We start from the raw sequence: 21481 nt of genomic DNA, 5'->3' as shown, positions 1-21481 counted from the left end.
CAGAAAAATTTAAATAATCTTTCGTCTGACTTTATATTTATATTGTAAAAGAAATGAAATGCGGAAATAAAGGATCTTGTTAATTTTATTCATGTATCACAAAAATGATTCCCGTAAAACTATGCACTTGCCATTTTTGAAAGATTGCAACTCAAATGTACACTTGAAGGGTATAATTTCAGGGGCTGGATTTGCAAACAGGTTGCGAGCAGTCTGCCTGGTGAAAGTAGGATTTCAATTTTCTGTTAAATGCCGCAAATAGATCCGATAGTATTTTATACACTGCGATTATTTTCTTTTAGAATGCCGAACCGAGAATAAAATGCTAAGTGGCCACGATGGTTGCTCGAAACAACTACTACACTCTCGGCGCCGGCATGGACAGGACATCAGTTCAAAATAGGCGAAATGCCGCTGCACGCAGAATCATTCTACACCATCAGTCATCTTACAAAAAGAATAATGAGACGAGGAAAACAAGTGTGTGTGTGTGCTCGACGTTTAATTTGTACAACTAGTCTACTACGTGCTGTTTAGCCACATTAAAATCCACTTCCCTCTGCTGGATCGTGGCAGGGAAATCGATTTCAGGTCCTCAACGTTGTACTCTGCTGCCCGTCAAACACAGAGACGTTTTTTTTTAAATGCACATAATAAATAATAATGCAACGCAACAGCTCTATATGAGATTGAGAAGGAAAAACGATCCAACAAAACAAGAGTCAACTAGTGAGCAGCAAATTCTTCTTCATTCCCGCCCCTTTCACGGCTACGGTCCGATTTTCTGTTTTAATACTCTCGAGAGTCCAGTCGATAAGCGTTTCATTGCTATGAAGCTGCTAAAGCTTGTTTCTTGCGACACTCGGGACAGTACCAGGTGCCCACCGGCGGCACCGTGATGCCCACGCAGTCAAAATGGAACCACTCGAAGGCGCAGTCGTGGTCGTCGCACCCAATCATCTCGGACACCTCGTCGTATGGACACCGGCAGTAGCAGTACAGTTTGCTGTCCAGCGTCTGCATCTCGGACGGGTGCGCCCTGGTGAAGGTCTCCAGGTTGTCCACGACTTGCGGAGGGGGAGGAGGGGGTGCCGGTTCAGGCTCCGCCTCATCGTCCGAGTCGTACGCCTCCTCCTCCTCCTCAGAGGAAGTCTCAGGCGCCTCCTGGCTGTACCGACTGAACGACCCTGTTGGCAGGGTCAACACCAGCTTGGGACGTCCGCGGTACTCCTGGTCGTCGGCCGTTTTGCCGTCGCGTCCGGCGGCCACGAAGTCCAGCGTCTCCTGCAGCAGGCGTTCGGACACGGTCATTTCGCGCGGCGACAGGACGCGCTGGGGGGTTGTGTTGTCTGACACCACGCTGGAGGAGCGCGACTTTTTCTTGGCAGGCCGCGGGGGCCCCGCGGGGGTCGCCACCAGCGGCGAGAACATCATGTTCTGACTCGAGTCTTCGTCGTCCGTGTCACCGTAGAACTTTTTGGGCACGCGCTTGCGCTTGGACGACCTGCTGCCATCCTCGGCCACTTCGGTGCCCAGGTCGGCAGGTTCCTGCACTGGCCGCGGGGGAGGAACGGCCTTGCCCTGGCTGGCCAGGAAGAAGCGCAGGTTGCTTTCGTAGATGGCGTCGGGCGACCAGCGGTCCTTCCTCTTCTTCTTGGTGGGCGGTTGCGACGGCGACGTGTGGGTGTGCGACTGCCGCTTCTTCTTCTTGCTCTTGGATTTGAACTGCTGGTGTTGCGGAAGAACCGTGTCCAAGTTGGCCATGCTGCCCCCGGCCACGCCGTTTTCGAGGCTTGGCGGAGGGGTAGGCGCGGGAGTGATGGAGGGTGAGAAAATGGAGGAAAGGGTGGTCGGCCTGTTGAGGCCGATCTTGCGAGGATGCTCGTCGTAAAAGTTCTCGTCATCCGAGGCAGACTCATTGGTGTCCAAGTCGGACTCGTGGAAGAACAGAACTGGGGGACCAATGTCGATGGGCTCCTCCTCCTTCCCTTCCTCATCGGCCACTCCGTTCTGAAGGTTCTGCTCGGCCTTGGCCTTTTTCTTCAATTTCTTCTTCAACTTGCGGGCCTTCCTTTCAGTCTCCGATTCAGAATCAGAAGTGCTGCTTGATGAAGACGAGCTGCTTGAGGAACCCGAGCCGCAACTGCAGTTGGAGCTAGAGCAACTGCAAGAGCTGGAATCGCTGTCCGAGCTGCTGGAACTGCTGTCCGAAGAAGACCCAGAGCTGTTTTGCCTTTTCCGCTTGAAATGCCTGGGAGGACTTAGCTGTATTCCTTCGGTGAAACTGGCAAGGATCATATCGCATGGTATCTGAAAGTCTTCTATTACCGGCATTGGTGGTTCGTCAACCGGCTCCTCTCCCTCTGCGTACGCCTGGACAGTGAAATAATCGTGGTCATACTGGACCAGTTCAGCAAGCTCCTCAGGTGGCAGGATCGGGGCAGGCGATTCTGGTTCTTCAACCACAGCAGGAGTTTCTGTCACCTCAGCTGGAGGCTCTTGGGGCTCTGCTAAAACTTCAACAACTTCCATAGGAACCGCGGGCTGAGCTGTTGCAATTTCTTCTTTCTTTTCATCTGACTGATCTTTAAAATTGTCCCAAACTGAATCTATCGGAGCAACTGCATTAGTCTGTATTTCTGCAGGTTCTACCGAATTTTTGGCTTCACTTGAACGCTTTTCTTCAGCAGGCTGCGTTTCTGGCACTTTTGCAGCAGCATCTTCAGTGTCAGAGTCTGTCTCGCTGTCAGAGGACAGATTCAGCGGAGGCAAGTCATACACATCTCGCTTGGGAGTGGTTTTCTTTTCGACAGCTTCCAGCTGTGCGGAACCGTCTGGCTCCAGTTCAGATTTTGTGGTCGTATCAAACGGAAAAGAATTTTCACCATCAGTCTCCATCACATCTACATCAACATCTGGTTCTTCCTTCTTATCCTCTACAGGTGACGGAGGAGGAGGAGGATTATGGACTGTTATGTCATGCCTGGCCAGCAGTTTACGGGAAATGAAGCTTTCATTGCACTCACCACAAGGGTATAGCAGTTCATTTGTATGGATTCTGAAACAGAAATTAAATGAATCAGAATTTAGAGTGAACAAATATATTTAACGCTCTACAATTTTAAAGAAAAGATTAAAATACTTTGAAGTATGAAAAAAATGGTCCATTTGATAGAACTTAAAAAACAAAAACATCACATATTTTTGAATTATTTAAAAAAAAAATTATATCGTTTTATTAATTAAGTAAAATTTGAACCTTTTGTGGACTTTGAGAGCAACTGCCCTGCCAAAGGTTGAGCCGCACTCCTCGCACGAAAACTCGGTGGGCGGTATGCAGAAGTGATAAACATACGGCCACTTCTTCTGCATGCACTTTTTGCAAGTCACGCTCTCGGTGCCGTGCTTCCAGAATAGGTGCCTCGTCATGTCTGTCTTGTTGCGGTACGCTATGCAACACTTATGGCAGTAGTGGTTGAGTTTGTGTTTCCAAACGTGCACCGACAACTTGGACTGATCGGGCGTCGCCTCCAGACACACCTCGCACGAAAGATGGCACTTGCGCAAATGCACCATGAGCCGGAATGAGGATGGCAGGTCGTCCACACTGCAGAAGCAGCACCGGAACTTTGTACTGTGGTTATCCAGGTACACGCCTGGACACAGGTGGCAAAGCAGTTCACTGTAGTTGAAAAAGTTGGTCTTGCACATGGTGCAGACGAGACTGTGCTTCTGGTGCATCTTCCGATTGTGGATGTAAAGCTCCTTGTGCAGAAGAGTTACATATCTGTGGAAGGGATTAAAATTTAGGTACTCGTTTCAATTAAAAATATATTTAATTTACCTGCACTGAAAACATTCGTAATGCCTCATGAACTTTGGCTGCTCTTCGGGTGTGAGGGCATTGTCGTATGAATCGCAGTTGAAGAAGGAGCTCTCCAGCTCAGGCAATTTGCTCTTGATGAGTTCAATGGAGGTCTCTAAAGGAAGTGGTGCGTTTTTGAAGATAAGCTGGAACCTGTGATGAGACAACAGATGCAGGGCCAGCTGCCTTCCATTGACGGCAATTTTGACTGCATGGCTGCAGTAGACACATGTGCTGCATGCCTCAGTTATGGCTTGCTTGAGCAATTCTCTAATCTGCAGCTCGTCGATGGGCTTGATGATGAAGAGATCAATCAGAGGGGCTTCCTCGCCAGCCAGTTGGATTTCCTCCTCTGGTGGAGGGGGAGGAGGCGGTGGTTCCTCCTAGAAAAAATAAAGTTAGAATAATTTGCTTTAAATTACCAGGAGTTTAGTGGACAATTTTTAATGCTTCATTTTCCTTATTTCAAAATATCTAAGAGAAGTTTCAGAAAAGGTATTATACATTAATTCAAATTTTTGTCTCAATTGGAATTGAAGAACAATTGAACAAGGATGAAGTAATTGAATAATATTGATAATAGTTTGGCCTTTTCAGTGACTCACAACATTGATTCATTTTATTTTGTATTACCACTGGTTCTGGTTGCGGTTCTGGCTCAGGCTCAGGTGGCGCTGGCTCGACAGAGGGCAACTCGCTTTGCGTCCAGTCGGATTCCTCATGTTTCGACAAATCCGAATCCACGGTTAAACTTTCACCATTCACGCGGATAGGAGTCTCAAACGTGGCCGAATCGTCTACAATAGTTGGCGGTTCGAGGACAGTCGGGGCTGGAGGGGTCCTGACTTCTTTTTTCTTGCCCTTCTTGGGCAGGCTGAGTTTAATCTTGAGACTGGGCGTTTTCGCAGCAGATTGTTGTGTGGCCTCTTTTTTGGCTCCGCCTTTGTTGATGGGAATAATTGTGACGTCTTTGAGCTGCGGCAGGGTGAAGTTGGAGCCTGAGTGACTAGCTGGGTGCCGGTGGTTTTCTCCCGCACTGTACGACTCGATTTTGGCCGATTTGTTCTTTGGCCGTTGACACTCGTGTCCAGAGAAGTTGTCCGTCTCGGAGAATGACCGACTGCAAGAGCAGCAACTCAGCAAACAGCCTTTAGTGAAATGCGAGAAGAATTCGGTCAGCGTGGAGAAGGTGACGTTCGGCAGTCTGTGCCTTGTTCGCAGATGGTACGACAGCTTATCTGCCCTCATGAATGTGGCCATACAGAACAAGCACACATGGCGTTGATGTGCCTGAAAAAAAAAACAAAATTGGTCACAGATGTAATTTTAGATTTACTATAAAATAATTAATAATATTCACTCATTTATAGCCCAAAAATATTAAAATCTAGGCTGATATAAAAATATCTGTTGAATATACAAATTTAATATTCATCTCAAAAGTTTGCAAACGCATTACCAAACTTATTGATGATTTTAATTAAAGAGAATAAAAATACCTCATTTGGCAATGCAAAATCTGGACAATCCTTTTTGAAGCTTACTGAAGGAAATATTTAATTTAAAAATATGGCCATAATATACAATTCAACTAAAAGCATGACCAAGAAGTTATAACTTAAAAAGTTAGTTTTATTAACAATATTTTCCTCTTAAAAACCTCTCAATTAATCTTATTTTCACTTAATTTACAAAATAATTAATAAATTTCTGTTGGACTTTCAGCATATCTCTATCTCTCTTTCTTCCAAAGCCAGTCGAATGAAATTAAAGCATTAAAGTTAAAATTCAAAGCTTTTTTAAGACTTCATTGTTGCTTATGTGCTTCTAATTTTACGCAAAATCTGGACAATCAGTTAGAAAAATTTAATTCATAAAGATTGCTACAGAAAATAGTAACCAAAAACATATCTATTGAGTTTCAGCCTTCAAATTAAATTTAAATAACAATTTTTCCTTAAAAAACCTCACTCCTAAAATCTCTTCATGAAATAGATTAAAAAAAAAATCAAGAAATTTCTCTAGGACTATTTGCATTTCACTATCTCTCTTTCCATTCCAAAAGTTTCCATTAAAAGTTCTCAAAACCAAGAGAGACCTGTAGTGTGTGCAGGTATAAGTCACTGCCAGAGTGGTATGTGCCGCACGAGTTGCAAAAATAGACCTTCCGTCTTGTCCGATTTGCACTGTGTACTTTTCTGTACTTGAAGCACTGCCTCTGGTGGTCCTTGAGGCCGGGCAGAGTCTCAAACCCGCCCTCACCGCACTTGGCACAGCGAAACCGAACCACCGGCTGCTGGTTTGCAGTCCGCGAGTCTTCATACCACACACTTGTCTCGTCTAGTTCGATGGCCGCTGGATTTTGATAAGCCTTCTTCCTCGGCGGCGGCGGCCGTCCCAGTTCCGGGAAGTAGTACGGGGTGCTCGTCGCGTGGTGCCCGTTGAGCATGTCACCCCAATTCGACGGCACCTCATCTTCCTCACCACCTAACCCATGCTTTTTGTATTTCCTCGAGGTCAAAGCGGTGATTTCCAATCCAGAATCATATTCCATAGCAAATCTGCAAAAAAAGAAATTTGAAAATTGAAGTCAGACATCATAGAGCAAGTTAAAAAAAAAACATTTTCTCATTAAGAAATTTTTAAGTTCTTCGGAAAATTTGAAAAATTGATAAATTTTAAGTTAAACAATTTTCAAGTTAAATAATTTTGCAAATGCAAGGGGTGCACGTGATGCACATTGCAAAGCCGAAAGTGCAAAAATGATGCGGAAATTCTGGCCCGAGCGAATTGACTCGCAGCAAAAGTGACGCTGCTCGGCCGGGCCTGCGAATTTGAGCGGAAAAATTTGCACGAAAACGTGAAATTCGTGCGAATTTGCCGAAATTCGAGTTTCTCGTGTTTGTTGTCATAGGCCCGAAATGGGTGTTTTGCAGGCTCTGCCCCACGTTCGGACACGAATTTCAACCCTGGCGAGGCCAGAATCGCATCCCGGGTTCGCCAAAGTGACGAGGGCGATTGGCAAATTGTGGTTACAAAATGTTGCAAAACCTCGTCTGCGGGCCTTCGGTGCAAGATTCGGTGCGAAAGGCGAGCTCGGATGCAAACACACCCAGAATTGGGGGGCCAGTTTGGTGGCGAGGGCGGCTTACCAGCGACTCGAACTGGCGATCAATTCGCAGGAGACTAGCTGGTCATTTAATTCGTCTGTGGACCGGCACTCTCGCGTAATTCGCCGACCATCCCGGACGATTTTCACAGCGCGAACTGCTCCTCGTCGGGGTAAAATGGCGTCATAAGAAGTTGGTAGCGAGCACACGGAGAGTTGGAAAGATACGATTGGCGGGTACTCGACTAGTGCACGAAGCGCACAAAAGAACGCTGCGAGCACCAGGCCCAGAGACACCTATGGCTCGATGCGCAAATCAATAAACTCGCATTGATTCGCACGAATCTCCTCCGCCTTACCTACAATTTCGAAATTTTCTGCTTTAATGCATCTTTAAAAGTTGACAAAAGATGGAATTTCAGCGAAACGTCGCATCCGAGCCGCATTTGCATACGACCACGCTACCTCGTTTTTATGACTTTTTAAGCGGACATTTTTAAGTTCCGTGCTTTGCGCATTGCCGCAGCTTCGTGAGGGCGCCAGCGTACGGTCAATTCGCAACAACTTAGCTAGGAGATAAAATAGCGCGATTTTTTAATTTTGAAATCTGATTAATTTTATGGTATTTCACTTGGATTTCCGTAAATTTTCTTGGCATATAAAGAATTGGAAGTTAAAGCAATAAATTAATCCGATTGAAACTAGGATCCGTAGGACGCAAGTTATGAATATTTAATATTTGAGAATAAAATAATGATTGAAATCAGCTTACGTAATTCAACCAGCAGGTGGCGTTGGTTTTATGCGAGAAATTGGATCGACCATCCGGCGGACTGCGTTTTTTATTTAACACGACATTGAACACGACCGACTAAATTGTCATTCCGGTTTAGTGAATTTCGACTGCATTTAAAGGTATATTCGCAGAAGTGAGAACTGAATCGTGTTGTTTAGCGTTTTGACGACAAATTCAGCAATTGCTTTTGCCTGCACGGTTAGAAATTGTGAGCGAAAACCGGCAGTAAAAAAATCCAAGCCCTGGTTCTTGACGTTCTATTGTTTGCCTTTATTTAGCCTTGGGCTACGCTCCGAATACCACAAGCTCTGCGTCAACAACCGCTTATTAGAGTAAAGTGCAGTTTGAAATTTCAATTCTTTAATCATGTTTCAGGAGCCCGGCCGCGATGGCTTCCAAAAGACCGGCCGAGGGCGAAGCGTCCGGGGCACAGCCCCCCTTCAAAAAGGTCCAGTTCGAAGCCTTTCGAATCGGACCAGTGTCCACCCTAGAGGAGATGGACATGAAAGTCCTTCAGTTTAAAAACAAAAAATTAGCTCAGGTAAAATTTTTTGTAAACATATTGTTTTTGAATTTTTCTTAATCTTCAACCTTTTAATAAATTTCAGAGGTTAGAGCAAAGACAGAGAACAGAGGCTGAACTTCGGCAAAGGATCGAGCAGCTCGAAAAGCGTCAAACTCAAGACGATGCTGTGCTTAACGTTGTAAATAGGTATTGGAATCAGTTGAACGAAGACATCAGAGTTTTACTCCAACGGTTTGACGCAGAGACGGCTGACGAATCTGAAAATAAAAGTAAAAAACGTCAAAATTTAATTGCAAACCTATTTACACATTTCTTATAGATGAAAACGAAGCAACGACGTCATTTTTAATGCAGCTCTCAAGCTGGGACAAGGAGGAGTTGGATGAAAAACTCGCCAATCGGGTCCAAGTATCAAAACGAGCTGTGGCGAAAGTCATTCAGGCGTTTGATCGACTAATGCAGCGCAATGAGAAAATCACCATGGCTCTTAAAGGAGAATTGGAAGGAGGTAAAGCAATCGAACGTTTTTATGGTAAATTTTCTAATGTTTTGCTTGCAGAGGATGTTCCCAGCCTAGACGAGCAAATTCGTCAAACTAACATTGAACTTCAAGCTGAGAATATGAGGTTGCAGGCGCTGCACACGCAGCTTCACGAAAAGTATCACGCCCTGAGTTTAAAAGCAGCAGAACACCAGGACATGATCACTGGGAAGGAAACTGAGGCCGCTGAACTCAGAAATCAAGTCGAGGAGTTGCAGTACGACCATTCCAAGGTTCAGCAGCAGAATTACAAACTGGAACACCACCTGGCCGAAGCATTGGAGAAGATAAAAAATATTGAGCATACCATTGAGGAGGAAAAGCAGCCAGTCAAGACAGTCTCAAGTGTTTCTCAAAAGAAGGTATTCATCAAAACTCTGCAATTGAAATAAATAAATTTTAATTTGTTTTTCGAAAGCTTGATGAAATTCAAAAAGAGTGCGAAGAACAGCGAGAGTTGGCCAACAACCGTCTGCAAGAGCTGGACCGCCTCCATCAGCAGCACCGAGATGCTCTGAAAGAAGTGGAAAAGCTCAAGATGGATGTAAATTTTGCTAGGAACTTGAGGAATTTGCGTTGAAGTAATTTTCATTTTAACAGATTCGTCAGTTGCCCGAATCTGTGATAGTTGAGACGACAGAGTACAAGTGTCTGCAGTCGCAGTTCTCTGTATTGTACAACGAATCTATGCAGTTGAAAACTTTGCTCGATGATGCTAGACAACAACTGCAAAACAGCAAAAATGCTCATCTCCGTCAGATCGAACAGATGGAGGTAGGGTGTTTTTTTTTTTTTACAGCTAAGATTGTAAATTTAAGTGACATATTTTATAGCTGGACGAGCTAGCTGCACAGAAAAAGCTTAGGACAGAACTAATCCAGCATGAGGACATGTTGGCGCAAGTTAGGAAGGAATACGAGATGCTGCGCATCGAGTTTGAAACCAATGTAGCTGCAAACGAACAAACTGGGCCAATTAATAGGGAGATGAGGCACTTGATAACTTCGCTTCAAAGCCACAACACACAACTCAAAACGGAATCTGCACGATACAAACGGAAATTCAAGGACACAACCACTGAAATTGCAAAGGTGTGTTTGAAATAAACTTATTGATTTTCATTTTAATATCATGATTATGAATTTAGCTAAAGAAAGAGGTGGAAGATTTGCAAGCCAAGCAACCAGTTCCTACGGAAGTCAAGGAAACAAATAATGCGGAGGCGCAAGTTAAAGAGGAATCGCCAAGTACGCCAGTCACTCCTGCCCCAGTGGTTCAAATTAAGGAGGAACCTGTGGTCCCGAAAGAAAACGAGGAGGAAGCAGAGGTTTGTTTTGCACTGTTCTTGAAGATGATTTTTATATAACCAGATTTTTTTTTATCAGATGGATGAAGAAGGTGATGCAGCTAGCACAGGCAGTGACAAAGAAAAGGCCGGTCCCTCAAATGTGAAAAAGGAGGTCAAAAAGGAAAAGGGTTCGACTCCAACTCCTGCTGCCTCCACAACGCCACCTAGCACCGAAGTCAAAAAAGAAATCAAAACTGAAAAGGATGCCAAAGATCCAAAAGCTAAGGAAGTGAAGAATGCGGAGTCAGAAATTGTGAGAGACTTGAAGGCTCAAATAAAGTAAGTCTCATTTTTTTTTTTTTTTTTTATTAGGGTCAGGCCAAGACAAAGTCTTGTCGGCCTGTGCCCTTTATTGGTGGTACAGAAGGCACCACCCAATTTATTTTTTTCTTTTTCAATTTCAATCTTAGTGGATTGCAATTGATTAAATAATTATCATTTTAGGAAAGCTCTGAATGATCAAAAGGAGATGAAACTTCTTTTGGACATGTACAAGGGAGTGAGCAAAGACCAGCGGGACAAAGTGCAGTTGATGGCAGCGGAGAAAAAGGCCAGGGCGGAGGTTGACGATTTGCGCATGCAAATGAAAAAGATGCAGGTGAGAACGGCGTTGCCGGAAAGTTACAATGTCACAGATTTCCAATTTAATGTCCTGAAGTACTACCAATTGCAGGAAAACAAGCGGGAAGAACGCAAGCGGATGGCAGACGACGATGCCATGCGCAAAATTAAACAACTCGAAGATCAAATCGGTGGCCTGCAGAAGCAAGTGGCTTCCCACAAACAGGTAGATGCCAGTTGGAAGTTGAATCGCACCAATCACCACCTGAGGCAGGCTGTAAGTTGTAGAAAATTGAGACGTTGCCCACGCACATCAAGCTGATGCATCGTCTATTGCCTACCCTTACAGCTTTCATTTCTTCTCTTCTTTTGCCTTTTGCCTCAGTTTTGAATAGGAACAAGGGTCGCCTGAATCGAATTGCTCACTCCATTGTTGTATTTTAGGAGGAGGAGGCCTTGCTGAACGAGATGGAAGTCACTGGCCAGGCCTACGAAGACATGCAGGAGCAAAACTCGAGGCTCATTCAGCAGTTGAGGGAAAAGGACGACGCCAACTTCAAACTCATGTCGGAGAGGATTAAATCAAATCAGCTACACAAATTAGCTCGCGAAGAGAAACAAGTTCTAAATGACCAGGTGTGATTTCTCAAATTTCATATCTCTTGAAAATCAAAATATATATTTTTGCTACTTAATCAGATTTATCTTAAGTGTGTTTAAATTAATTTTGTTCCTTTTGTTTAGGTTGCAACATTGTCGAATCATGTTGACGCTCAAACGCAGGTTTTAAGAAAACTAGAGGAAAAGGAGAGGTTTATGCAGAATTCGTTGGCCACTGCCGAAAAGGAATTGAATTTGCGGCAACAGGCCATGGAAATGCACAAGCGTAAAGCCATTGAAAGTGCTCAGTCTGCAGCAGATTTGAAATTGCATTTAGGTTTGTGCTAAAATTAAATGACGCAAAAATAACTCACTGGCAATAATCAATTGCAGAAAAGTATCATGCGCAAATGAAAGAGGCGCAGCAAGTGGTGGCTGAGAAAACGGCAGCCCTGGAAGCCGAGGCGTACAAAACAAAACGGCTCCAGGAGGAAATCGCCCAGTTGCGACGCAAGGTGGAGAGAATGAAGAAGATCGAAATGGCCGGCACTGCCGACGAAGTGATGATGGAGGAGATCCGCGAGTATAAGGAGACCCTGACGTGTCCCTCGTGCAAGGTGAAGCGGAAGGACGCGGTGCTGAGCAAGTGCTTCCACGTGTTTTGCTACGACTGCCTGCGCACTCGCTACGAGACGAGGCAGCGCAAGTGCCCCAAGTGCAACGCAGCCTTCGGCGCCAACGACTACCACAGGCTCTACCTATGCACTTGAAAAGTGTCACTTTCACCGGGCAATAGGCACTTTATATTGAGCTTACACTCTGAAAATTGGTTTCTATTTTGGGGACTAAACTCTCTGAATTATCAGAATGGAAATTCATTTATTATTTTCACTCGTTGTTCCAGCTGGTATCTTGATTTTTTTTTTCATACACATCACTTGATATTTCCTTTGCCATAATTTATAAAATAGTCCCTTGGTGTGTGAAAAAATTGAGAGTTTGTGCTTACATGAGTATATGAAAAACGCGCTGGTTGCTGAATGTAATAATTCTCAAGAAATAATGAAGCAAACGCTTAATTTCCATTGGTGGATGATTCACCTTTCTGTCTCTCTTAGCTCGCATCAAGATGTTTTTAGATTATTAGTGAGGCTTTGTGGGTAACAACGGAATTATTTCTGTCAATAAAATGAAGTCTCAAGTCGAAATCTGTGTTCAAAATTTACTAAATTTAGGCTGCTAGCTGATCAATCATGTCCTGTTGTTCCTGCTCAACTCTTTGCAAATTGTGGTACTCGGCATTCAGACGTTCCAGTTCCGATTGTTTTTCCAGAATCTGCATCTAAGTTAAAAAAAGTTTGAAATGGTTGATTGAATTAGATAATTTAAAAAAAACCTGGAGTTGGTGTTTGAGCATTTCTCGGTGCTCCACCTCGTGCTGCAATTTGATGTTGGACTGCAAAGCGGTCAGTTTTTCTCGCTCCACCTGCTCGGCCAAAGTTTCGGACACGGAAACCAAGTCTTCGGCGATTTTCTGATACTTGCCGATGTCTACGGAGGAAACCAGAATTACTGAACATTCCTGGCGCTGATTCGAGTTGAAAAGCAAATCATACTCTCGAGTAGTTCGCTGCTCTGCTCGTGCAGTTCTTTGGTCGCGTTTGCAGTGTCCTCGTCGACGACCCGCACCCTGCCAAGGTCGTCGAATTTCAGGCCCAACTTGCTGGCGGTCATTTCCACGTTAGCGTCTGTTTCTTCTTCCCATGACGGACACGATACAAATGAAAAGGTAAAACGTAAAAAACATGCAGCCGCGAGACGCGCGGATCAATAATTCCAGTCGCGTGCACAAAAGTTGTTTGTGTCTAGTAAGTACGCTATCAAATAATAATCGGAAGAGGCCAAAGAGGGTAAATGAAGAAAGTCAAAAAAGAAAAAGCAAAAAAATTATCCATACGGTCTCATCTGTCGGTCTCTCCCTCTCCAGTGCACCTGCTGTCTATTTTATTGTGAATGTTTTAGGGCGGCCGCTACCATGGCAATGTAATTGGAGGTCAAGCGTGACGAGCTAGTGTACGTTTGTGCAAACCATTTATAATAGCAATTAATTTTTTTTAACTACATGTCCGTTCGGCCCGTTCGGCCACAAAATTGTGATCTCACAATCAGAGGAGGGTGTTTAAGTAATGGGAGAAAATAAGCAAAAACGGCTATATTCATCCATCAGCCTCTCCTCCTTATAAAAAATGCACCTGCCGATTTTGATTTTTTTTATTCAAGCTTTAAGTTCGGCGTCTGCGTGCATATAACAAAATTTATGTATCTCAATATCATTTCAAATAGGAAATTCTTCCCAGAGAGTGTAATTTTCTGCTTCAAACTAACACCCTAAATTTAAATTTGATTTTAAATTTTTCTTTGTATCAACATCAACCATAAATTTTAAATTTATATAAAATTTCTAAAATAATGGGGACCATTTACTACAGATATCGTCCCTGGCTAGTCGCAATTTGGCTTGCAGTTTTCCTGTTGAAACCTGCACCAGCTTGCGCTACAGAAACCATGCGGCTCGCACGCGCGCTGATGAAATAGGAAATAGGAAATAGAGCCAAAAAAAAAGAAGACAAAGAGAGTGCTATTTCAGTTTCAGTTCTGCTAAAAGAATTTTACCCAAAATATTTTAAACAACTATTTTTATTTCATGTGTTTTATTTGCGTTTAATTTAAATGTATAACATCGAAGAATATTATTGCAATAAAAAATCACCTAATTTTTTTTAATTAGCTTGAATAATTAACATCATCTTTGATCATGTTATAGAAAAATAACAATTTATAAAAATTCTGGATTTTTTAAGTCTAATAATTAATTTGAGTGTGATTCAATTGCTATTTTCCCCTTGAAGCGTGAGTTTCACTTACAATTAGGAAAGCGTCTGCTGAAACGATGTTTCCCCGTTAATGTAAATTTTGGAATTCAAGTTACAAATGGATATTATCTGATAAAGAACTTAATTTGATGAAATTTTTATATTTTAATCAATTTTATCCCAGCCAATTTTGAGTAAAAAATAAAAATTTTGAAAATTTCAAAAGGAAACAATGATAATATTTTCGAAAACTCCATTCTCACTTTTCCTTTAATTTTTCTTGTGTCGTCTCCTGGGAAATGACATGTAGAAAACATTGGGAAAATATATATAATTATATATTAGAATGATAATAATTAATAGAATGTTTTCAACTTGCTGCACACCGGCGTTGCGCTGGCTGCCTAACTGTCAATTTCTCAGGTATGATCAGGCCCATGAAAAGCTTAAATATTTTAAACACAGACTAACAAGGACAACTGACCCCGAAAGGCGACCTGCGGCGGTCTGCGGGTACTTTAAAAACCTAGGGTTTCTTGCGTCCGACTAAAACTAAGTGGGAGGAATTTACAAAAATTAAAAATAAAATAGGGAGAATTTAATTTAATAAACAAAAATTGCAGAAATTAATTAAGCAAAGGAGTCAGTCAATGGCTTCATACTGTGACTTTTACAGAAATTTCCAGGGCAAGAAACCTAAAGAAATTTTTGGCAAAATCACATTAATCTGGTGAAATTGTCCCAATTTTATTTTTAATTTTATTTTAAATTCCTCCCACTTAGTTTTAGTTGAACACGAGAAACCCTAGGTTTTTAAAGTACCAGCAGATCGCAGGGCACCTCTCGGGGTCATTAGTCCTTTATTTTTTCATTTTTCTTTGCAACGATGTTCGCCCGGTTTCAATCTTTTAGTTAATTAGTTTCAAATAATGTTTATTCTTTGCCCCTGCTCTCTGCCCAAATGCATCAACCATAAGTTTAATATTACTAATTTGATCGGTTGCAAGACCGAGAATTACATCAAATATAATACGTTGACAGTACAAACAAAACAGACCTGATACAATCATAATGTTAATTATATTATAATCGTTTTAAATTTTTTCAATGTACCCAATTTCTTAGAACTAAAATTATTAATATCAAGAATAAAAATTTCAAGATATATAAAAAACGGGCAAATAAAAGTTTTTTTTTATCACTTCAAGATATCTTATAAGATATTAATATAATATAATAAAATAAAATAAATCAATGTTATAAGTTTGTAGCGCACAGAAAGCACCTTATTGTCAAGCGATAACACCTGCTAATAATTTAATTTGTATTAGTCAAGGTGTGAGTTTTTAATGTCAATTGCCTCCTAAATTATTCATCATTAGTCCGAAAAAATATCATAATATTTATCAACGCTACTGCGTTGTCAACTCCCTATACTCAACAGGAATGAAAATTATTATGAAATTTATGAACAGTCAAAATTCAAACATTGCGCCTATTGTTAAATTTCATATTGAACTGCACATGGTTGGAGAGATCGAATCACTTTGGTTTGTTGCAGTTGCTCGGTCGACGTCAGATATATCTGACCTGGCCTTTGATGCCGTTTTTAAACTCCCTAGACCCACATACGCCACTTTTTGCCGCGGCAAAAAATCGGGCGAGGACGAAATAAATAATTCGGCCTTTTTTTCCAAACCGGCTTTTTCTGCCACTTGCACTGCTCACTTTCGATTCTCACTCTTCTGACTGAGCCCTGAGCGCTTGAGATTTATTAAAGCCGCGCGTTTAAAAAGGCCATTGGCCACTTGCTACACTGGTCACATAATTAATATACACGCAAGACATAAAACGTGGCTCATGTCAAAGCAGGCGCACCGATGTAATTACAAAAAATAACATGCATGTATATTTTATTGCACCTTTCCTTTTTTAAATGTGGATTGAAATTTCTTCTAAACGCTTTTCTTCGCTTTTAAATTGGAATTTCAATAAAACTTTGACTGAAAAGATGACAAACAATTTCCCAATTACGGCTGATATCTAGTGCAAAAAATATGCAGTGCAATTACAAGGAACAAGATTTTGTGCAAAAGTTTGTTAAATTCACTTGCGATTCAGGTTTCTCACAAATCTACGAGTTGATACGATTTTCTGGTTATCAAATTTTTTTTTTAAATTTCTTTGGAGGATTTGGCCGTCCTGATTGTTTTATTGTCGTTATTTTGTTTGTTAAATATTCAAAAATCATCAACTGGAACACGCGGCGCATTATTTGATTAATTCTCTCAGGTCGACGGACAGTCTCAGATTTATAAACGCCGGTCAACTTTCCCCGTTTACGTAATCAAGAGAGAAGAGAGGGAACAAGGGCCGGCTACTTAACCTACTTCAACGCAATAACTGCTGCCTTACGTCACTATGGCGCACAGATTTGTGTGTGAACTATTGATTAGTAAACCTATCAAGTCAGCCATGCGTGATTTTTTACCAAACGCATAAATATCTTCGGATTTTTTCGCGCCAATTTGTATTCGCCAATAATCAAACCACAATTTTTTTTGTAAATAATTCGCTTATTTGATGGAAGTCTAATAAAGCAAAAACTGTTGTATCTCCAATATTGTGAATGGTTTGAAACAAGGAACTGGCCTTGGATGCTGGTCGAGCAGATTTTTGCAACGTGAAAAGCTCTTTTCATCTTTCAATCGCATACACAAAACTATTCATAATCACCGACTTCCTTGAGTTGCATCTTTCTTTTTACACAGTCGCGAGCAATTCATCTGTGACTTTTACTTTTTTCCATTGTGCGTTCACATCTTTGCAATTTTGCAAACGGCGCAAGAAAGTGTTTGTGTAACATGATTGAATGGCATGAAGACGTAACTCATCCGCCGGCAATCTTGCTTCGATCAATCAAATTACATATTCAAAGATCCAATTATTTTCGCTGCAGGATTGACTGAAAATAATGGAGACAGAGTAAGAAAGATATGATAATGATATACATTCCCATCAGCAAATTAATAGTTGAAGACTCCATTCAATTAGGCCGCTTTTGTATAAACAATCACTCGGCAATAAATCTGTCATGAAAAAGGCAATCAGCCTAGAGACCGCAGCTATGTAATTATTAACTCGCGCAAAAAAAATTATATTATGCGTTAAAATAAACATTTTCCACGTTAATTTATTCGATCAAACGGGGAACATAGAAGATAATTAGTAAAATTTCACAAAATGTATCAAAAATGAGCTAAAGAATTTGTCCTTAAATAATTTTAATTATTTTCATATTCAAACACTTATCAGGTATTTATATCTGCCATTAAACTGACCACGCAAAATGTTTTTAGGATGGTTGCCCGTTTTGACTTGTAAAAGTAAATCAATAAATATTAGTTAAAACAAGAAAGTAAAATAAAAAATATAATATATCAAATGATCTGGGCAGAAGAGGAAAATGTTCAAATTGTGTTGGCTTTTTCAGCAACTGATTTAACGATGAACTCCATTCCAATCAAATTTCATACTCCTGTTTTAAATTTCAATCCCCTGGATGGACGTCGCGATCGGCAGCCTGCATAACTCGGATGCAACGCGCGTTGCATAAAACAGCTTGCACCTGTATTCGAAGGTTGTTTCCTTATTCACTGTCGTGACGTGAGGAGAGAAAAATAATTTAAAAAAAGATAAGGCAACGGCAAATAAGGAAACGCCAGGGATTTCCCGGCATTCCACTCTTTTTACCCTGAAGGTTGATTTATACTTTGAAGACAAATTTTCCAAAATTCATCTTTTCAGTTTTTTAAGGAACGGATCAAAATTTTTGTTTGGATAAAAATTTTCAAATGAGAATGCTGCGCTTCGTTCCTTTTTTTTTTACTTTTCGGCGGCGCAAAAGAGCGAGAGGGGCCACATGCATGGCAACACCACAATCCTCGCACACACAAAGGTTGCCAAAGGACCCGGCGAGGGGAAAAATAAGGAATGTTTTTTCTGCTTCTTCCTCGGGCGCAGGTAGCCGAGAGGGGCAGCACGAAAAAAGGAGAGGAGAGCCGCGGGCCGATATACCAATAATCGTAATGACGCTAATAAATGTTCCAACGTCCGCCGCGGCCGAGCCAAACTCCGGCAGAATTATGTAGCCAAGCCAGCCAGACACATGCACAGATACTTTTAATATTTCCGCGCCGGAAGTCAAACAGGTTTTTGGTGGCGACCAGAAACTCTCAGAGAGATGCTGCCAACTCCTGTGAGATCGGTCTGACCTTCAAAAGGAAGTAGTCGTTTTCAAACCCAATTAGTGCAAAAAAGTAACCATTGTTATTGCCCTTAATTTCATTTCCCTAAAAAATTACTCAAAGATTAAATGCCCTCAAACATTTTTGATCTAAATTTGGTTTCAAATTTATTAAGAGTTGCAATTTTTAATTCCACTTAATTTCCTTAAATGAAGTCATCAAGTAAAAGCGTGACATATTTTTTAATAAAAAAAAAACGTTTTTCTACAATGAATGAATTTTTTGTATTATAAAAATAATATATAAATTTATTTTGCAATTAATTATAATCTTTCAAAAATTTTTTACATAAAAATTTGATATTTTAATATGCATAATTTAAAAAAAAAACTTATTTTATACAATTCACCAAATTTAACATTTTTGGTTTGCTTTGATTGGGGTTGTTGCCTGGTAACAAAAAAATTAGCCTGTTCCAAATTAATCTGATAGAGGAAGCTGTTAATTCATCTTGAAAAATCACGCTCAGACGAAACCGCAGAAGTGATCATGCAGCAGTAAAAGGCCGCAAACGAAAATTGCATCGCGTGTGTTTTGGAGACGCACGCAATTTCTTTTGTGTACATTTTTTTTACAGCCACACTCTTCTCAATTTCTCTAGCTCTTCCCGCGACTTAATTATTAGAGCAATAAACTTATTTCACAGCTCGCGAGACTTTAAAGGGCAGTTTAAATAAATTGTTGCCACATAAGAGCGAGTTGGTGGGATTTTTATACACATTTGACGCGCGCAGTTCTGCTTGCTTGGAGACATCAATGAGCGATATTTACTCGTACGCCGCTTGACTGCATTTGCCTTGTCTATATAACGTTAGAATGTAGCACATTTGAAAGTTGAAAATGAATAAAAGGACAACCCTGAACTGGACATGGCGGGTGGAGCTGGCAACACACTGCCGCACGACCAGGGCGTGATCAGATTTGTATCAGCCGAGCCAGCTGAGAAAATTATCAAACAACTTAATTTTAATGTCCGATGATTGCTATAGAAGTTTAATTGTTACGAAACTCTTTTAAAAGTGTAGAGTTGACACGGATGCAATAAGGAAATTTTGGAATTAATTTCATAATTTATAAAATCAGATCAGGAACTCTTTTCAATCAGGCTAAAATACTCTCTAACCGATGTAAAAAATGAATTTAAAATTTTATTAAACTGAGATTTCATAATTATCATAATTTTATAACTAAGATGAATAAGAAGCTGGATTCAAATTCATATAATGGATAAAAGAAAGAAATTAATTAAACATTTACAAAAGAAAATAGTTTCATTAAATTTTTAAGCATATTTTTTCTTTTACTAATTAATTTTGTTATATAATCTTTCTTAATTAACATTTTGTAAAAACTCTTACCTTATGTAAATCTAATATGATGTGTTAGTATGCATTGCTATTTTAATGGAGATATTTTAAAGCAGTGAATAATGTTAATTTAATTTATTTATTTTATTCATTATTTAAAAGGAGTAAAACTGAAAATTTTAACTGTTTTATAATTAACAATTTGATGGAAACTTTGAACACTTTTGATATTGAAGTTTTGTGGTAAGATATTCAAAATATGCTCAATAGTTTTGTAACTCCACGTGGTCCTCAAAACTGCGGCGTAGAAGAACAGTATTATTTTGTGCGTTTTTGATAATTTTTTTCCGTGTTAGGAAAATGAGGGAGAACGAGGGCGCCCTGCGTGTCAGGGTGAGTCTCTGGCAGAAGAACTCGTTTATGCGCCGGAGAAGAAAGAGCAGGAAACAGATTGATAAAGAGATTCAACGCTTTTTGGTTTGGTTTCTCGGTGTAAAAATGCGCGCGGGCATCAAATGGCAGACCGAGGGTTGAGCGAAGACGCTGCTCGAATTACCTCTTCCGCAATCGCACACAATAAGCGCAAGATTGCGTTGCGCTTTTATGTAAGAAATGTGTGTGTGTGTGTTTTAATATATTCGTTTTCGCGTCTTGGGTTTCACTCTTAGCTGTGAGCAGCGCCACTTTTCCGTTGCCACGTGATGTTTGATTTGCGCCAAACGTGACAAACAGATTAGAATGTCCGGCCGAGTGTTGCGACTGACACCTTAAAATATTATATTTTTCCTCAAAATCAACTCATATAATTATGTCTCACAGGAAATACCCACCAAATTTATATTTAAAGTGTATCTTTTTAATAAGAATTAACACTATAAATTTTCATTTGAGTAAATTATGAACTAAATTTTATAGTTTTCTATGAACTGAATGTTTTTTCCTTTTTTCGGCTCCAGCTCGGCAAGTATAGGTTCAATGTGGAAACACTTTTGCTTTCAAATTAAGCCTATCAGTTTTAGTAAATTATTTACTAAAGCTGGCTGCCTATTCTCTCCCAATGTAATTTCTATTTTTTCCCCTCTATTGACTTGCTATGAGAGAATAAACTAAACCGATTGAATTGAATCAAATCTTTATTAATATTAAGTTTTGATGAAATACAATAGCTATTTTTTTTTAAATAATTTTGGAACGCTGGTTTAATTATGCATTTAGTTTTTTTCCGTCTGGATCAATTCGTTTTAATTACACTGAAATTTAGGTTATTATAATAAAAATTTCAAAACAGGGCAGAAATTTAAAATAAACGGCTTCAAAAATAATATAACCACACATTTTCTCATGCGTCCGGAAACATAAATTGTAGTCGTTGATTGAATAATCACCGCGAATAATTAATTGTCATTCAACGAGGGTGTCTCGTAATTAAAATAAACTTGGCTGATTAACACGCGGTCCACCCTGGACGCCCAAGTATGCGCGCCAAGAGAGACACGTTATTTTATTTTTTACCTGTGGCCGACGACACAAGAGCAGGAATTCGAAATGCACAGGTACGGAAGAAGGTGTGCCCGCCGCCAGGCAACACCCTTTCTTATATTTTATTTTTCACGTGCGAAAACAACCGCGATGTCGCTGACCTTCGGTG

The 21481-nt window shown here is 40.7% G+C and overlaps 3 protein-coding genes across 10 annotated transcripts; 1 reads left to right on the top strand and 2 right to left on the bottom strand.

Annotated features, from left to right (window-relative positions):
• Positions 1–67: 67 nt before the first annotated feature.
• LOC132201054 (uncharacterized) lies at positions 68–7483 on the bottom strand. Its single transcript, XM_059626933.1, has 6 exons — positions 7018–7483; positions 5964–6426; positions 4499–5155; positions 3845–4248; positions 3260–3787; positions 68–3058 (listed from the first exon to the last, which is right to left on the bottom strand). Exons 2-6 carry the CDS (start codon positions 6417–6419, stop codon positions 829–831), a joined length of 4275 nt encoding a protein of 1424 aa, XP_059482916.1. The 5' UTR covers positions 6420–6426; positions 7018–7483; the 3' UTR covers positions 68–828.
• A 248-nt stretch (positions 7484–7731) lies between these two features.
• LOC132195943 (E3 ubiquitin-protein ligase Bre1) lies at positions 7732–12270 on the top strand. Of its 6 annotated transcripts, none has more exons than XM_059618303.1 (15): positions 7732–7889; positions 8146–8311; positions 8379–8565; positions 8616–8804; positions 8856–9199; positions 9256–9381; positions 9438–9611; positions 9671–9928; positions 9985–10164; positions 10223–10464; positions 10630–10783; positions 10859–10972; positions 11191–11382; positions 11491–11683; positions 11740–12270. In XM_059618303.1, the coding sequence occupies exons 2-15, from the start codon at positions 8159–8161 to the stop codon at positions 12114–12116; spliced, it is 2883 nt and encodes a 960-aa protein (XP_059474286.1). In that variant the 5' UTR covers positions 7732–7889; positions 8146–8158; the 3' UTR covers positions 12117–12270. The 6 variants fall into 6 exon arrangements, with proteins under 6 accessions (XP_059474286.1, XP_059474277.1, XP_059474255.1 ...); XM_059618294.1 differs by having other exon boundaries at positions 10859–11023; XM_059618272.1 differs by having other exon boundaries at positions 10844–11023.
• On the bottom strand, positions 12232–21452 carry LOC132195972 (intraflagellar transport protein 20 homolog). 3 transcript variants are annotated; one of them, XM_059618332.1, is made up of 4 exons: positions 21346–21452; positions 12963–13103; positions 12743–12897; positions 12232–12688 (listed from the first exon to the last, which is right to left on the bottom strand). In XM_059618332.1, exons 2-4 carry the CDS (start codon positions 13078–13080, stop codon positions 12578–12580), a joined length of 384 nt encoding a protein of 127 aa, XP_059474315.1. In that variant the 5' UTR covers positions 13081–13103; positions 21346–21452; the 3' UTR covers positions 12232–12577. The 3 variants fall into 3 exon arrangements, with proteins under 3 accessions (XP_059474315.1, XP_059474306.1, XP_059474298.1); XM_059618323.1 differs by lacking the exon at positions 21346–21452 and adding an exon at positions 13304–13401 and having other exon boundaries at positions 12963–13100; XM_059618315.1 differs by lacking the exon at positions 21346–21452 and adding an exon at positions 13304–13366.
• Between the last annotated feature and the right edge of the window lie 29 nt (positions 21453–21481).

Source organism: Neocloeon triangulifer, unplaced genomic scaffold (assembly GCF_031216515.1).
Source record: "Neocloeon triangulifer isolate White Clay Creek 2 clone unplaced genomic scaffold, ASM3121651v1 ptg000001l, whole genome shotgun sequence".
Lineage (NCBI taxonomy): Eukaryota > Metazoa > Arthropoda > Insecta > Ephemeroptera > Baetidae > Neocloeon > Neocloeon triangulifer.
Note: the sequence above shows the minus strand (reverse complement) of the source record. Positions and strands in the feature narration are given on the sequence as shown.

Coding starts and splice junctions, on each gene's coding strand:
- LOC132195972 (XM_059618332.1), bottom strand. CDS start 13,080: ATGACCGCCAGCAAGTTGGGCCTGAAATTCGACGACCTTGGCAGGGTG. Junction 12,898..12,962: donor GAGCAGCGAACTACTCGAGA/GTATGATTTGCT, acceptor TTTCCTCCGTAG/ACATCGGCAAGTATCAGAAA. Junction 12,689..12,742: donor TGCTCAAACACCAACTCCAG/GTTTTTTTTAAA, acceptor TTTTTAACTTAG/ATGCAGATTCTGGAAAAACA.
- LOC132201054 (XM_059626933.1), bottom strand. CDS start 6,419: ATGGAATATGATTCTGGATTGGAAATCACCGCTTTGACCTCGAGGAAA. Junction 5,156..5,963: donor TATACCTGCACACACTACAG/GTCTCTCTTGGT, acceptor TTTTTTTTTCAG/GCACATCAACGCCATGTGTG. Junction 3,788..3,844: donor TACGAATGTTTTCAGTGCAG/GTAAATTAAATA, acceptor TCCCTTCCACAG/ATATGTAACTCTTCTGCACA.
- LOC132195943 (XM_059618265.1), top strand. CDS start 8,159: ATGGCTTCCAAAAGACCGGCCGAGGGCGAAGCGTCCGGGGCACAGCCC. Junction 9,200..9,255: donor CAAGTGTTTCTCAAAAGAAG/GTATTCATCAAA, acceptor GTTTTTCGAAAG/CTTGATGAAATTCAAAAAGA. Junction 9,382..9,437: donor TGGAAAAGCTCAAGATGGAT/GTAAATTTTGCT, acceptor TCATTTTAACAG/ATTCGTCAGTTGCCCGAATC.